General features: G+C 38.8%; 1 protein-coding gene across 5 annotated transcripts in view; it reads right to left on the minus strand.

The window, feature by feature from the left end:
- Positions 1-16,803, minus strand: part of CACUL1 (CDK2 associated cullin domain 1) — a 46,556-nt gene that overhangs the window by 8,277 nt on the left and 21,476 nt on the right. For all 5 annotated transcript variants that reach the window (XR_014618617.1, XM_084290311.1, XM_084290312.1 and 2 more), the window contains exons 5-6: positions 13,327-13,429; positions 2,021-2,110 (exon numbers count right to left, since the gene is read on the minus strand). Coding sequence is in view for 4 of the 5 variants with exons in the window: in XM_084290311.1 (XP_084146437.1) it covers positions 2,021-2,110; positions 13,327-13,429 (193 nt within the window). In the remaining variant the exon portion in view is untranslated. The remainder of the gene's footprint in view (positions 1-2,020; positions 2,111-13,326; positions 13,430-16,803) is intronic.

Raw genomic sequence — 16,803 nt, forward strand, 5'->3', positions numbered from 1 at the left:
GTACTTAAAAACCATCTAGTTCCAAGCTCCCTGCTACGGGCAGGGATGTCACCCACTAGGTCAGGTTGTCCAGGGCCCCATCCAACCTGGTCAGGGATGAGGCATCCACAGCTTCTCTGGACAACCCGTTCCAGTGCCTCTCTACCCTCAGAGTAAAGAATTTCTTCCCAATACCTAATCTACTAGATCTACATAATCTACTAAATCTACTCTTCTTCAGTTTAAAGCTGTCACCACTTGCCCTATCACTGCACCCCCTGACAAAGAGACCCTCTCCAGCTTTCCTGTAGGCCCCTTTTGGTACTGGAAGGCCTCTGAAGACCTCTCCAGAGCCTTCCCTTCTCCAGGCTGAACAACACCAACTCTCATCCTGGCTTCACAGGAGAGGTGCTCCAGCCCTTTGATCATCTTTCCCAGAGGTTGAAGAATTTAAGGAGCAGGTAATTAGAGTAAATGTGTACCTGTTTAAGCAATAAAGTCAATTACCTGGGTCTTCCTACCCAGCTGTTGAAAGCAGATTTCACAAGTTGTTGGAACAACCTTTATACTCAAAGACCTTACAGACATAAGGCAACTATTCAAAATCTGATTAGGCCCATGACACCAAATCAAACTAGTATCTGCCTGTGGAGTAAACAAACCAGACAGGGATCATCTGAAATGGATAAGACCCCCACCCATAACATTAAGTGCAGTACAACACAACCCCATGGGACTGCTTTCAAAAGAAACCATACTTCCTTAACTTATATACCCTTCCTTTGTTTGACATTGAACAGTTCATAAAAATGAAAGAAATACCATGATAAAAATAGTAGGATGTTAATTTTGTTGTGGAAAATAACCTGGCTTAGTAAAAGTGATTTATCCATGCATTTTGTAAATGGAGGGTCCACTGCATTCCTGTGTTGCATAAATGCTAGAGATTGCTCTACAAAAAAAAGAGTCTTTTGTGAAGCTTTACCATCCCCTTTTCTATTTCTATAAATGGGGACTCCCAAACAAAAATAGACTGAAGCTGGGACACTGCAGTACTCAAAACAAAACAAAAAAATAGAAAGAAAGGGAAGGAGATCTAATCTGCTTTATTTTTTTTTATTGATTTTTTGCTTTTTAAAGATGTAGAAAAGTAAGAGAACCATTTTGATTCTGAAGTTTCAGAAGATGACCAAACCATTTCCTTTCCAATTCTCAGAGGCAGATAGGGATTGACAGCAAGACTGCAGTACATCATTAGAGAATGAAAAATCATTTCAACATTGTTAGAACGATACATCTTACTTTTACAAGCTGAACTGCCATTTCAGCATGAAAATCAAATTCACAGCAAGCTTCAGGTACCATTTATTTACAGATATTTTGAATATTTCCTGTGTTGCTGAACTCTTTACAAGTGTAAGCTAGAGCTCTGCTCTCTTCTCCAAGTATTACAGAATGAAGGATTTCTGCACAAAATTGATTAAAATCTGCAACACGTCTTTGCTATCAATAGAATTGTTGCACAAGACATCCATGATGGATGTCCAGGAGTTAAATTAAGCTCTTGCATGAAATAATACCAACGAAATAATGGCTTCACAGAAGAAACTGTCATTCATCTTACATCAAAGATCTGGCCTTTTGAAGGAGCAGCTCACAACTCTCACCATTTCAATACATCAGCTTCTAAATTTCTGCCATAATTGACCCATTACGAAGCCTTCCTTATCTCTACAGAGCACAAGAAATAGGTCTTCCCATTATCCTCAGAAGAGAGGATTTTTGTTGTTGTTGTTTCCCCAGCACTGCCCACCACAAGTGATTTCAGTACCCACATGGTTGGTTATCTTGTCACCTTGTGCAGGTCACAGAGATGGGCAGCAAGAATTGGGACCCCTTTACATAGTACAATTATGCACCACAATGGACAGAATACAACACATATTTGCACGTTAAATATATATTAGATAATTAACAGCTGCATTTTTAGTGAAACATATATGAACAACAGTATTGACAGACAAACAGTTTTCTTTTTTACCTGGTCTTAGTGTATACAGGCCTTTCACAATGTTTGCCATGGTTGACGGAGTTATTTGAAACGGTGTTGACTGAGCTTCCAAAAGTAAAGCTGAAATAAAATTAAGAGAAGTATAATTAGCCATCTTTCTAATAAATACTAGGGTCTTACTCATATAAAAAAAAATATAGTAATTGTGCTTTTTGTTGTTGCTGTTGTTGTTATCAGATGTCCTTAAAGGAAAGTGCCAGGTATCTGATCGACAACTTAATGCTCAAAGGTAATAAAACAATCACCTACATACAGAAGTATTCTGTTCACATAAAGTAAGGAATGAAAAAATAAGTTATTCCACATTTTCACGTTTTCAGAGAGAGAACAGGAGGTGTGAGGAAAAACCAAGCAAGCAATGGCTGTAAGTATTCAGATACAGAACAGAAGAAAACAATTTATTTTTAGAAGCACTCTTATACTGAGAGATTCACACAAATCCCCGCGTTGTATCATTTACCATCTTGCCTTTAAACTAAGGCTGGATTGAAAGCTTATGAAGTACAAGCAACATAGAAAATATGCAGAAATTAAATAACAAAGTTGTTTGTTCTTTTAAATAAAAGTGATAATTTCTGTTTCCTTCTTGGTATCCCCTGTAGTAAACACTGCATTAATTCCATCTTCCGCTAGTGTAAAATGCTGTCAGTAGCATGTTTGGTGTTTATATGATGCTATTCAAACATTTATACTGCACTGTATTTGTTTGAAGTATGTACTTACATCTGAATTATAAAAACACGTAAGAAATAAAAATCAATACGGTTTGAACCAACTGCTGCCTCTCAATGTTTATGCCTCTCTGAAGCATCTGAGCAGTATATAAACCCTTTTGTACCCAGTATGGAAAGAAGAAAAGACTGTTACAAATCTTCCTAAAGGGCATCTCTCTTGTGCTTACACACTAGAGACTGGTTTTCAAACCACAGAGCTTCTCCAGTTCTATCTTCTATACCTGCCAGTACTTAGCACAAAAAGAAAAATCGTCGATATTGTTCTTCTCCTCCTGAAACTGTGCAAGTGGCTCAGTTTAGAGATTACCAAAGAAAGTATTTTTTCTAAGCTCTCATCCCAAGTAATCAAAGTAGTTATATTTAACCGCTATAGATTAATTTATTTTACACAGAACTGTCTTAGAAGTGCTTGCTCCTTTCAGCTGGAGCCTTGATGGGTGAGGGTCTGTGATTTGTTTTATAATGATGTATTTACAGCCTATTTCCCACAGATTCTCCAAACAGCCTCCTGGCAGCCAAGAAAGTTACATTAAAAATGTGCTAATGTTTTGTAAGGAAGGTATGTAGATGGTCATGCACAATCCATACAGTGCATATACACAAGCACGCATATATTTGATTAACTTCACTACAAGCCGTGAAGTATCCAGAGAACTGTACATTTGTTCTTCACGTACAGACTCCAAATTATGTTCTAAAACAGTATCAACTTACTTAAAATAAGCCTCAGAATTAATACTGACTCTGGACCACAAAGTCAGTTAAACAACACTTGAATTTTTTAAAAGATATTAAAAACCAATTAAACTAACATAGCTTCTTGCCTTTCTTTCTGTTAAGCTGAGAACTGCGCTTTCCAGTAGCATCCAAGTTCTAACTAGCAAAAGCAATCGAAAAATACTTCAAAAGCTGTAATTGTTTATGTACAAGACATACTGTGGGAGAGAAAAAAGCTATTCAGAATTGCTCTGGGCACAAGCCCAAGCATTAAAGGAAGCTTTACAACCACATAACCAACTGGAGGGCACCTGACTGCTTCGATACCCCCCAGCAAAAGGAAAATTGCAGGCCATACGTATTCCATGTATGGATGCAACCATAGCTATGGTGCCTGTACCACGACCACGCTTTCACATGTACTAGCATCTTTCAAATTTATTTTTATTTTGTTTTAAATAATACTGGAAAAAGTAGGCAGAGAAAAAGAATTCTGACATATCAAAGACAGGAGATGACGATCACACCAGACTGAGTGCCCCCCTCTTTCCTCTCAGCCTGCAGTCCTGGGGTCACACTTGGGCTGCAGGATGCTCCCTGTTCTTCCTCCCTTCCAGAAGACAAACGCTCCCTGTATACACGCTTTCACAGGTGATCCTTTAACATGCTCAGCTTCTGACCAACAGATTTAATCGTGCAATAGTTTAAGAGGACAGTCTGCACTGTACAAATAGCTCACCATTATAAACATGCAATAGTACTTACCAATTTATTTTAAGCTGGTATTCACCCACAAAATTAATTTCGATTGCAGTCCTATCAGATAACCTGAACAGCCGTATTTGCAAAATAAAGCAAGGAAAATGAGCAGCCACTTGTTTCTATTCTAGATTACTGACCACGTCACCCAGCAGTAGGAAGGGATTTCATGAACAAAAACATCAGTGGATGAATTTACCTGGAGATCACTCCTACAGGAAGATCTTCATCACTTTGTTGCAGCTTTGAAAATCAAGATTTCTCATCTTCGTTTCTGGCAACTGCTTACACCACATGCCACAATGCAAGCTTAAATTGCTCCCTCCTTCCTGATTTACGGTCATAAATACATCATGATAGCATCACACTCAGCAAAAGCACAAAGTACTGGCATATATTTAATATTTCCCAATAGAAAAAGGAAAGGTAAAAGAATATGCTACTCATTACACCGTACAGCATAACCTGCCACAGAATCACAGGCTGGCTGAGGTGGGCAGGGACATTTGGGTCCCTCTGGTCCCACCCTGTCCCAGCAGGGCCACGTCCAGGCAGCTTTGGGAGATCTCCAAGGAGACCCCACAGCCTGACAACCTGTGCCAGGGCTCAGCCACCCGCACAGCACGGACAGGCTTCCTGATGTCCTGACGGAACCTCCTGGGCTCCAGTCGGTGCCACAGCCTCTTGCCCTGGCACTGGGCAGCACCGAAAGCAGCCTGGCTCCATCTCGCTGAATCCTCTCAAACAGAGGGGGAAGGCTGTAGCCCAGCTGACACCTTTTCCAAAAGCTTGACACCAGTACCTGAAGGATGAGTTAACAGTACTGCAAGGACAGGTATTTTCAGTGATCTCTGTAGGAATGATCCAAATCTTTCTGGATAGATCTGAAAACTGCAGGTTGACGGAGTGGAGTGTAAATACACAGATGAAAGTGAAACTTCCTTGCACAGATATTTGTTTTCAGCTTTGCAAGGACACCTAACCACTTCCTACCCAAACTTTCAATCCTGTATTACTTCTTAAGTGTCACTTAACCTCAGCTGTGCCAGTCACACTGAAGTTAGCTGTTATTTTGCACTCTTCTGCTTACAAAAAGACCTTCAGATGTGAAGACTCCTGCAGACTCCTTCAACCTCCTGCCAGGAGCTCCACCTGCGGCACCCAAAGACATTTGTGCCAAAAGACATTTGTACCAAAAGACAGAGCAGGGTGAGGCAGAATCACACCAAACCTCAGATGAATGACAGCGGTAATGACACCGCGATATGATCTGACCACCTCCGCAGTGTTTGTGAACTAAGATTGCATTTTACAGACTAAGTAACCAGTATGTAAAGAAGCTAATTACCCTGCAAATAGTCTTGAAAATTACTCACGGCAGAATCAAAGAAGAGAAGTGTGGGTTCCCATGATGAAATGCTTTGAGTGCAAGAAGATACAAGATGCTTTGAAACACCGTTACGCTGAGGGAAGACAATAGCCTTAACGGCCTCAGGATTTTTTTTGAGGAACAGTGGAGGAACTATATTGGAGTAAGCAAGGTGTGAGCCTGCAGCACTTCAGGTACCCTGCAATGACTGAGTTACTCCCTCACTCCGTAGTAATGCTGATGTAGCCTGTCCCTTAATGAAGGTTTAAGCTACTTCATAATTACAGTGGGGTACCTGGGGCAAGACCAAGGACCCCAATAATTATAGGAGTAGCAGATGGTACATTACAAGTTCAAACTCACTTGTTCATAATTCAAGTTTTACTTGAAAAAAACTAAGAGTTAACTATTAAAAAAAAAAAAAAAAAAACTTTCCACATTCCTTTTAAAACAGCTATTTTGTTTGGCAAACATACTTTTTCCTGGGAGAATGTTAGCTGTGTGTTAGCTCACAAGATCTTTCCTCCCTTTGCAATAATCTAACAGAACTTCAAAAAAAGATACTCAAATAAATCATCCTTAAGTACGGCTTAGGCAGACATGTTCCAAAAGTGTAATTATTTAACCATACTCTTAAAATTATGAAGTCTTCAGAAGCAGAACTGATTGCTTAACAAAGCTGTGAAAGAAAACAAATTCATTAAGGAGGTTTTTATCCTATTGCACAAAGTGTGCTCTAGTAGGCTTACCTGGCATTTTTGCCCTTCAGAATACCATCAGAACACACAGTCAGATCAATAGCATAACAGCTCACCTTCCTGTCAGCCAAAAAACATCAGGTCCATCTGACTACATCTACCCTTCTACTTCTCCTGGGTGATGTCATTCACCTTGGTTTCTGAATCCCAGTCTTTAATCCCAAACCCCGTCCATGCAAAGCATTTGGCTTCACCTCTCCCACGCCAAACGCAATGAAACAGGAAGGGCAGTGCTGTGATTGGAGTCCCCAGCGTGTGGATGGGGGTGGCTGGTTTGTGTTTGGTTTGTTGTTGGTTGGCTTGTGCTTTGTCTCATAGACCTGCTGCCTGGTTTCCTACTAAATTAATTAATGAAGCTTGATCACGTATTGCATTAACCCTAGCACAGTTTAATAGCATAGTTCAGTTGGCAGGGACCTACAAAGATCATCGAGTCCAACTGCCTGACCTCCTCAGGGCTAACCAAAAGTTAGCCCTTCTGATCCTATTAAGGTCATTATCATATCATCAGTATTATTGCGCATGTTAACCACTGATCTAGAACTTTAAAAGCCTTCTGCATGAACGTGACCTTCCCCCTGGCTTAATGCTCACATTTGTAGTTACATCAAATCCCTCCTGATGCTGCATCTGTATTCTCTTTTAAAAGGAACTAAAAGAAGTTCTTACCAACTTAAATGCTTCATAAGTCTGAAATACATTAAAATGTAGGAGAGAAAAACATAAAAAAATAGATTTATAACTAAGCATTTGCCACTAGGCATTTTAATGAAGCCACAGAATACTATTAAAATATTCATTATACAGCCCAAAAGCTTTATTAAATATCTAATAAAAATGCTACAAACTGAAACTTTCAAGTCTTAATCACATGGAAAATATTCAGCGTTGTAACAAGAATAAATATGAAAAACAAAAGCTATAAATGGAGAAATGTAGACCTTTGGTTTTCTGTAAGTGGAGAGGTGATATTTTCCATGTTTACAGTTTTATGCAGGCTTGTTGAAATGCAAACATTATTCCTTTACTGAGGAGCCGGGTTAAACACGACAGCCATTTCTTGAGAATAAAATTTTTGATTAAAAAATTTCCTTGCTTTGTGGCGCTGCAACTTAATCATGGTGAAACAAAAAATGAGAAACTGCAACTTTCTAAAATAACTTGGTACTTCAAGTGTGAATTTAGTTCAGTGACAAAATTTGTGTTTAGATTAAGCATTATTTAAAGAATCTGAGGGAATTTTATAATATTTGGTAACAGTACCATTGCCAGCGTGGTTACACTACAATTACTTAGGCCTGTCCAATCCCAATACCACCCTTAAACTGGTGAGAGTGAAGTGGTAACACCTGTGTTATTGTTCTCATTTATTCCTTCAGGTCTGCAGAGCACAGCGGATATAAAAAAAAATATATATATATATTAGTAGCCAGATAACCTATATGGCCCTTGAGAATGCAGAGATACCCTCTGAGGTCAAAGAACGGGCTGACATTAACCTGTCAATTCCATGTTTTCATGGAGGAATGACTGGTTATCCCACAACAGCAGAGCCACAGCACACTAGAAAAGAAATAAAACATACCTGCAGCTAGTTTTCACTGTCAACCACCTGTGTCTACCAGTATTTGGAAGGAAGAGTATGGGAGCTTTTCATGAAGATTTGCAAAATAAATTGTCTCTGGAAATGTATTTAAATACACGTACTGTTTTCGGGTTTAGAATGGAAATTTGAAATGGAGGTGATGGGATTACACTGTTTGCCTACATAGAACAAACCAGGAATTAAACATTGTGAACCAAATCACAATCCTGTGGATGCATAAAAAAGTAAAGTGACTTCCAGCAAATAATGCAACAATAAATGCGTCCCTTCACCACATCTCAAGAAGGACCTTTGGTTTTACGTTACAAAAAAACCCCAAATCTCATAGAATCTACTGTCAGAAGTTGATGGATCAACAGCCTTATAGCTGAGGAAAAAGAAGTGAATTCATTTTTTGTTGGAGAGAAATTCTAACAGACATCACCCCATTTGAGTCTGGTAGAAATACACTGGAATGGATCAGTATTTTCAGCTAGTGCTCCGATACCTTCCTTCATTTCCTTCATTTTTAAGGCCCTCAGGAAGGAATTTTCGCGTCTCATTTCACCTATTGAGACACCCAGGCTGACTCTTCAGCAAGTCACTCCACAGGCAAGTGTTTCTCCTTTTTTTCTTTTCTGTTTTAAAAAAAAAACGACCATTTTATTTTCCCTTATCAAACTTAAAAAGCAAGAAATACCATTTTATGAAGGTGGCAGACTAAGGTTGTGCAGATCCTCTTCTTGTATTGATTTCTGCACATGGGAAAAAAGTACAGCAGCATCTAGGGGCAGAGCAACATCTGGTATATTACAGAAGGAAAGAGCCTTAGCAATGAAGTGGGGTTTTTGTGTTTTATTTTTTTTTATAAATATATCATACTGCTTCTGCCATCACAGTAGTCAATCCATGTATCTGGGAGCAAAATAATAGTGAATTCAAATGCTTGAGGGCACACTCCACATTAATGCTTTAGGGCAGGTTAGAAATGTACTTCTGAAGCAAACTCACTCATTGTCCCCACTTACTGCTCCTCGGTTTGTATGACAGAGTTGCCTCGGAGCACAGTAATTTAATTCTTTTTTGTGTAAAATTAACCAGATGTGCTCAAACTGCCAAATGGCATTCTGTCCACAGGAACAGATATTAGGCAAGCCTGAGATAATGCTCTCCAAAATGCACATCAATGTGAACAACAGGTCCTCAACACCAAAGTATTGGTGTTTCACACTCTAGATCTCCTTTTATACCATGCCACCTGTTAATTAATATTGATATTGCCTAAATTGTGCAAAGAAACTTTCAGTTCTTCCTACAGTGTAAAAATACTGACAAAAAAAGGGTGTAGGCAATGGTTTCCATAAGAACCAGAAAAATAGTTTGCTCCCCCTATTTTCAGGGGATTTTCTGTGCTGTTTGTGGGTGAAGGTGATGAAAGGCTGTTTCTTTCATACAGCCCATTTGAGATCGATATCAAAATGGTGAAAAAAAAAAAGTCAGCTAAAGGAGGGGAAAGGTCAACTAATCCATCTTGTTCTTGTCTAACTGCCAAAGGGTGAAGCACAGGGAATAAATAAATAAAAAAAAATAACACCAACCCAAGCCCCGTGTTATCTGTTGTAGGTGTACAGGCTACAAACCTGGCATCAGCCCCAGCCCATCTCTCAGCCTTCTGCACTGCTGCTCTCCTGGGGAATTCACAAACAACGCTAGAGATGGAACGTAATGGTGCAAGGAGTTATGCCACAGAGAGGTGGTAAACAGCCAAAGAGATAAGGGTCCCTTGCTTCACTGATGCTAACAGGTTTCTGGAGGTCAACAATATACATCTGTTAACAACCTAGGTTTACGTGTGCTGGCACACCCTCCCTGCGCACCCACAGCATAATCACACACGTCTCTGCCAGGGAAACACCTTCCCTGCTACATTCATCAATGTCCAGCAGTTGCAGCCCCATTAATTGTTTGCAGTTCTGTACCAAGTTTGTACCTGTTGCAACCAAACAGGACAACTGCACTACTTCCTCAGAAAGCTGTTAGCAGCCTTTTTTTCAACTTTCAGGTCAACTCTTCTGGTACCTCTCAGAAAGCACCAAACATCTATCCCACCAACTTGTTAAAAGCAAAGTTTTTTGCAACATGAATGGCCCTTCTCTTGTACCACACCTCCACCAACAACGTATAAAAAAAATTAAGAAAACGGAGCAGCAGTTTTCCCTTCATTTTAGCCAAATCTCGGTGACATAACTGTGTGTGTGCCTCTTTAGTTTCTGGAAAAGGAGCAGGGGCAATTCACACTCTTATAAGTGGGAACCAACTCATCTATCCACCAAACAGAAACTACAGCGCGCTGTTAATAGCCACTTTCATTTGTTAAGGAACAAGCTTGTTTTGGGCACCCACCTCGAGGTCTCCAAAAAGAGGAGAGCAGCAGTTACTTACAAGCACCCTCTGTCACTGGATTTTACCTGTTGCAAGTACTAGAAACAGAGAGTTTCAGGAGCCGTTAACTATGTTCACCACATTTAATATTTGCAATAATTCCAGACACAAGACCAACCAGGCAGGGTGTTTCCAGGGCACTGAGATCACAGTTCAGGAAACCCACTTCTGTCGTCAGTGACATAAGGACACAGACAGTGGCCTGACGACAGGAACACACTTACTGCTCGAATTTTGCTGCTTACTGCAATCTGATGCAGGATCTAGAAGAGCACAGACAACATCCTCCTCCACTCCTTCCTCACAGACAAGTAGGCATTATCTGTTTTCTTTATTTTTTAAAGATTTTAAGCATTCTTGTAAATAAGATGCTGTATCTTTGCTTGTTACATTCACTTGAGTGGTTCTGCACATAAGAATGTCTCCCAAGCCATTTCATACAGCAGTCTTATCAGCAAGAGCCAGCTTCAGACTTCATAAGGAAAATCAGGTTATTTTCATTTAGTTCCTATGTAACCACTTTAATTTGAAGAGCACTGACCTGATAAACATGTGCAAGTGCAGAATTATTTTGTAAAAGCACAGCTGTGTTCATGGATCTGTGCATTAGGTAATTGTTCGTATATTTGCTTTAGCTGCTCAGAAGTGCTCTATTTTTTTTTCTTAGTATTTCCTCCAGCCACACAGCACAAGGGCTAGAACCTACCAAGAGCCTGAGCAATATCAAGCACTAAGAACAGATCTGTGATACGCTTCTTTCCTGACACTTTTAAAAATTTGAAGTAGGAAGAAATTTTACTGATATAAAATGAAGCTGAAATTAACTTAAAGTCCTTCCTGAACAACTTCACGTGGAAATACCAGCTTCCAGGCTGACAGAGTGATAAGACATTACAAACAAAAACCCCCACCTATGAAAAACCCAGCAACAGTTTCAAGAGGAAGAGCAGATATTCTTTTCTCTGAGTCTAATCACAAACTGATAAGTTTTTTCCTAAGAAAGAAGAGGAAGGCAAGCTTCTTCATGCTGAAGTGGCAGCCGCATCATCCCTAGGAAACCCCCACAGAATTCCACGTTTGGATATGGATCTCAAATTCCTAGATTTTAATTTCCTAAACATACCTATTCACAACCTTATTTTTTTTTCCTTCAGAATACACTAACACTTTTCTGTTGACGCAAATCTACATCTGATTTCGAAAGATTGTATCACACATATTGAAAATTACGTCTGAAAGTAAAGTCACAAAACCCTGACATCTCTTATTTTCAGAGCTCTCTCACATCTGGAAATGAAGGTAATATTCATCTCTCTTCTAGTAGGAATTTCATGCTAGAAGAGCTGAGAAAATAATAACTAGAATTTGTCAGCACCTCAAAAGTACGATACGATGTGCTGTGTACCTTCAGTTATTTCGTAGGAGTCTGCTAACAAGTTTGGAATTGCATTTAGGCATACTTTAACTCAATTTAAAGAGCCTATTATTCAATATTTAACCAAGGCAGATCACAATTAAGAGTTTATACAAGTCATAAGAGTAAAACCAATAACTAAATAACTTAGCTTTAATAAGTTGAAAGACTAAAATGAAATCCAAGCACAGTGCTTATTAAATAATACTCTGCACATAGAGCAACACAGCAGGTGAGAGTTTGTTTTCACTTTTCAATTTCTCCTTTAATTTTACTTCGGTAACAAAGAGCTGGGAACGGTATATCATTTTTCCCCCCCTCCATAATCACATGTCTTTTCCTTTCCTTGCAGCAGATTATCTGCAATTTCTACTGGATTCTCGTATTGCAATTCCCAGAAAACTAACTACGTAGCAACATACATCTGACATTACTTAGTCAAATCTTCAGAATATAAAAGCGTAACCTTTGCTTTCCTCATTGAAAAATCGCATTCCTATTTTCATTGCCTGGAACACTGAAATTAAACCTCGCAACATCAGCTGCATTTTCCATGATCCCACTGGAGGCATCATCTCACCAGGTTTCACGATACTGCTGAACATCTTTGGCCCAAAATAAAGCATCAGGTGATAGGTGGGCATTCCTCATCGATCTGCCATTACCTAGCTTATCTAATCATGCCTCAAAGATTTTTGCAGGAGACTTTTCCAGATGGCAAGAAGAAGATGGCATTCAACTGCTCATCCATCATTCTAGTGTACCAGGTTCCCTAACCTTGTTCACCCATTCCTCTCCCAGAACAGCAAGTCACACGGGCCCTAAAAAACACAGCAAAGATGTTTTCCCCAGGCCCTTCACTGGAAGAAGGACATTACTGTTCAAATAAAGGGGAAGATAAAATAAAACTTGACTCTCATCACCCATCGTTTGGTATTTTCTACTTGCATTAACCCATTGTCTCAACTGAGAAGCTACTCTCATCATTACACCATTCACCAACTAGCTGGGAGCACACCATGGCAATAACCCCAGTGATAGCACAGTTCTTGGGACAAACCCATTTCTTAATTAACTCTGTCATTTTGATAATGAAATTAAGAAGTAACAGCATAAGCAGCAAGACAGTAAAATACTAGTTATGTCATAACCACAGGACATATGGAAAACCATACTGGTCTCCCCCAAATACTCAAGCAACCCTGACTTCACATAAAATATTTTAAAAATATTACAGTACCTGCCATACTCTTTCACGTGGTATATCAGCAGTTACTAATTTGGTAACGAAGGCTTAATTTTAATACACTTATTTTTCAACTCATAATGAGAAACAATACAGAAGAAACAGCCTTCCTATGACTTCAAAAGGAATTTGTATTTAAGCCCTCTAACGGTTTGCCATTTTCTCTCTATTTGCTAGAGATTTCTGCAATATGTGAAACCACTGCAGTTTTCCAGACTCCCATTATAAGAAAAATTCAATAAGCATACTTACGCATTAGGTTGTAAATGTGCTTTTCTGCAACATGTTCCGTAAACAGCTTTATAAGGTCATCTTTTAAGTCTCTGTTAAGCTTGGTTTCTATGTAAAATTTATTCTGGAAAATAAGACAGAAGTTTTCAAGATTGTTTCTCATAACACAAAATAAAATTAAACTTTTCCCCCTGCAGAAAATAGCTCAAAATTTAAAATTGTTGAACATTTGACCTGCAAAGTGCTTCCTTGGTGCCTGCATTTATATTGCATAGAACAGTCCTGTACAATGAAAGCCATGTATTTAAAATTAACAATGCATGCGGTACTACTGACATTAATAATTACCTATGGATGTGCTTTTTTAAAAAAAATATATATATATGTATATATATATCTACTGATACACCTCCATATTAAGTCAGAAGAATCTGTAGAAAAACACATCGTTTTAGAACATTATAGAAGCTGTAATACCGAAATAGGGCTAGGTATGTTTATAACAACAAAAACCCTTTTTACCAACGTCTAAAAGTGATTAAGCCATTAAAACAGGCATTAACATACCTGTTAATAAATCATGAATACCAGTAATAAATCAGCAGTAGAGCTATCCACATCTGTGGTTCACTGATAATCTCAGAGGACAAATACATAAAATGATCGAACTGCAGAAATAAGCAATATATATATACAAACCTATAAAAAACTAACCTACATAAAAAATTTGGGGATTCAATTTTCTTGGCCCACCCATCATTAATAAATTCATCTCCTTAGCCCTCAGAGGAAATTCTATTCATGAGTTCCTTGAGGGGCTTCAAATCTAATGTACTACTTGGTGCTACTCCTCAACTCCAAACCTGCAATTAATAGAAAGATTTATTGTGTGTATTTTATTTATAGGTGAATTTCAAATAACTAAAAAAAGTAGTTGTTTAAAGATAGATGTCCTATCAGTTTAATACTGACATGGAAATAGACCAACTGATTTCATCTGGACAACTTTCATGATAAAGAGGTGCATAGAGATATTCACAGAAAACCAACTTAATCAGAAATTCTGTTCTGGAACACTTAAATTAATAGATTTATTGGGAGAGAGAGTATCTTAACCCTCAGAGCAATCATTATATTTTCTATGAAATCCATACTCGTAGGCATTAATAAAACTATATACATAGCACAATGAACTTTGCCTGCAGAAACCACTCACATTTTCAAGGCAAGCATTCAGCCTCAGTTTTTGGTTTTGGATTGGTTTGGGTTTGTTTTTGTTTATTTTGTGGGTTTTTTGTTTGGGTGGTTAGTGGCTTGTTTGTTTGGTTTTTAACCTTTCATGAAAACTGAACCTGTTAGAAGAAAGGCAGTCCTAACAGCCTAACTTTATCTGTTTTTGTTTGTTTGTTGGTCAATGGTTAATTGTCATTGCAACTGAAATTCACAGTAACTGAAGTTCTCCTCTACGTTTTCTAGAAAGTATTAGGCTTACTTTCAGTCCTTCACCAGACCTCACTTCCATTTCTACCTCCAGCTTCCTGACTTTGTGCCACCAGGCACCCACCAGCTACCAATCTCAACCAGAATGGGACAGCAGCGAACTAATTCATCCTATGAGGTACGCTGATGGACAAGATGCACGCAGCTAAGGAAATAACTTCTTTCCTTCTCTTCACTTCTAATCCAGAGTGCTGAGAGGAGAAGAGCAGAAGAGCTGTCATCTTCCCCATTTTTGTCAGCGGAAAGACAGGAACATTTTTCATGTAATATTTCACTAGCTAGGTTGTATCAGTATTTCTTGAAAAGCGTGCCAATGTCACCTAAAGGTTTAGCAGACAGGTAAAAAGTATAAAGATATCAATACCTGAGAAACTCAGGTATTACAATCATTTCTTTTAGAAACCGCCACACAGCGATTTGTGATGCTGCTAATACTTTTAAAAGGAAAGCAAAAAAAACTCTTCAGAGCCAACTAACCTACAAGAATGCTCATTACCTCACCCATACACAGACACACGCACACACCATGCCCTCTAGCTAATACGCAAAGCACAGTGCCACCCACTAAGAACAGTAACATTTTGGAGGTAATGAAAAAAGTTCTAATCTCAACTATCCAAAAACTACAGGGCTCACAAGTATTAGGCTCATTTCAGACCACAACATAACAGATTTTCAACTACCTCTCTATATTTAATTAGTGATTAAGAACCTATTACCTTCTAAAGGCTGATTTTAATTTTTCTTGAAGTAGAAATGATTTTTATTCTTTCATGTGTGCAGTATACTGTCATATTTACAGTCTAAGCATATAATAACATCGTTTAGGTTTATAAAAATACAGAACAGAGCAGTTATTTACTAGGAATCGTTCTGTGGAATAAAGCATTATGTGCAGACTTCAAGTTTTGTTTGCTTTATCTGTGGCTCTATCCAAGAAGTTTTGAAGAGGCTTAAACCCACTAAATCTTGGAGGGAAAAAGTATTTTGGATCTCCATCCTTCCTTAAAATGTCCCATATAGCAGCAGCAGATGGAAAAATCCATCACCATATGAAAATCATTCCTGCTCCTAGCAAAAGAAGGAAAAAGAGAAATCTCCCAGCAAGTCAGCCCCCTCAACCATCACTCCAGAGCTTGGCCAGCACATACAAGCTGGTTAAGAGCCCCCCTTCCCTGTATTTCCAGCATACAAACAGCAACATGGTTTGGTAAGCATCAGTGGAGAGAAGAGAATTGCTGCTGCTTGTTTCAAACACACAGGACTGAGCCTAAAGAAAATTGCAAAGCCTCTTGCTGAGAGACAACGACATGTCCCAGTTGCATTACAAACCTTTAAGTTTTCTTTGGTTTCCTAGATTTTTAAATATATAAATGCATATTTGAACTTCTCCTAAGCAGTAATATAAGCATCCTCTCAGAAGAAGCATCAGTGCAGCTGATAAAGGCATCCCTGCCCATGGCAGGGGGTTGGAACCAGATGCTCTTTAAGGTCCCTTCCTACCCCAGCCATTCCACGGCTCTGGGATTCCATTCTACGAACTCCACAACCTTGGAAACTCCCAACTAAAACAGCTACATCACTGCCAAAAAAGGGAAAGCTCGCAATTCCTGATAAAAAGGCAGAGTCCAACAACTTGGTCCACTGCATCTAAAAATACTTTGAAAGAACCTATGGGAGCAACTGCAAAGCTGTAATTTGTATTATAGAATAATTAGCCTTTCACCTCTTGTAATCATTTTGTTACTGTACTTTCTTGTCTAAATAAAGGAAACTGCTGCTGCATGAGAGAAAACTCAATGAGATACAACAATGTAAGGCTGTAAGTGACTGTGCATACAAGGACTTCCAAACGCATACAGAAAAACTTAGAAAGGAAAACATTTTTTGTCCTTTCTTTTCTAAAGGTATCTTCCACATCCCATGCAGTCACTAACGCTCAAGCCTATGTTGAATTAAGTCACTTGAATGAGAAAGTGTGTGCAGGAATTGGGTTTT

Source organism: Netta rufina (genome assembly GCF_964035555.1).
Source record: "Netta rufina genome assembly, chromosome: 7".
NCBI classification, from domain to species: domain Eukaryota; kingdom Metazoa; phylum Chordata; class Aves; order Anseriformes; family Anatidae; genus Netta; species Netta rufina.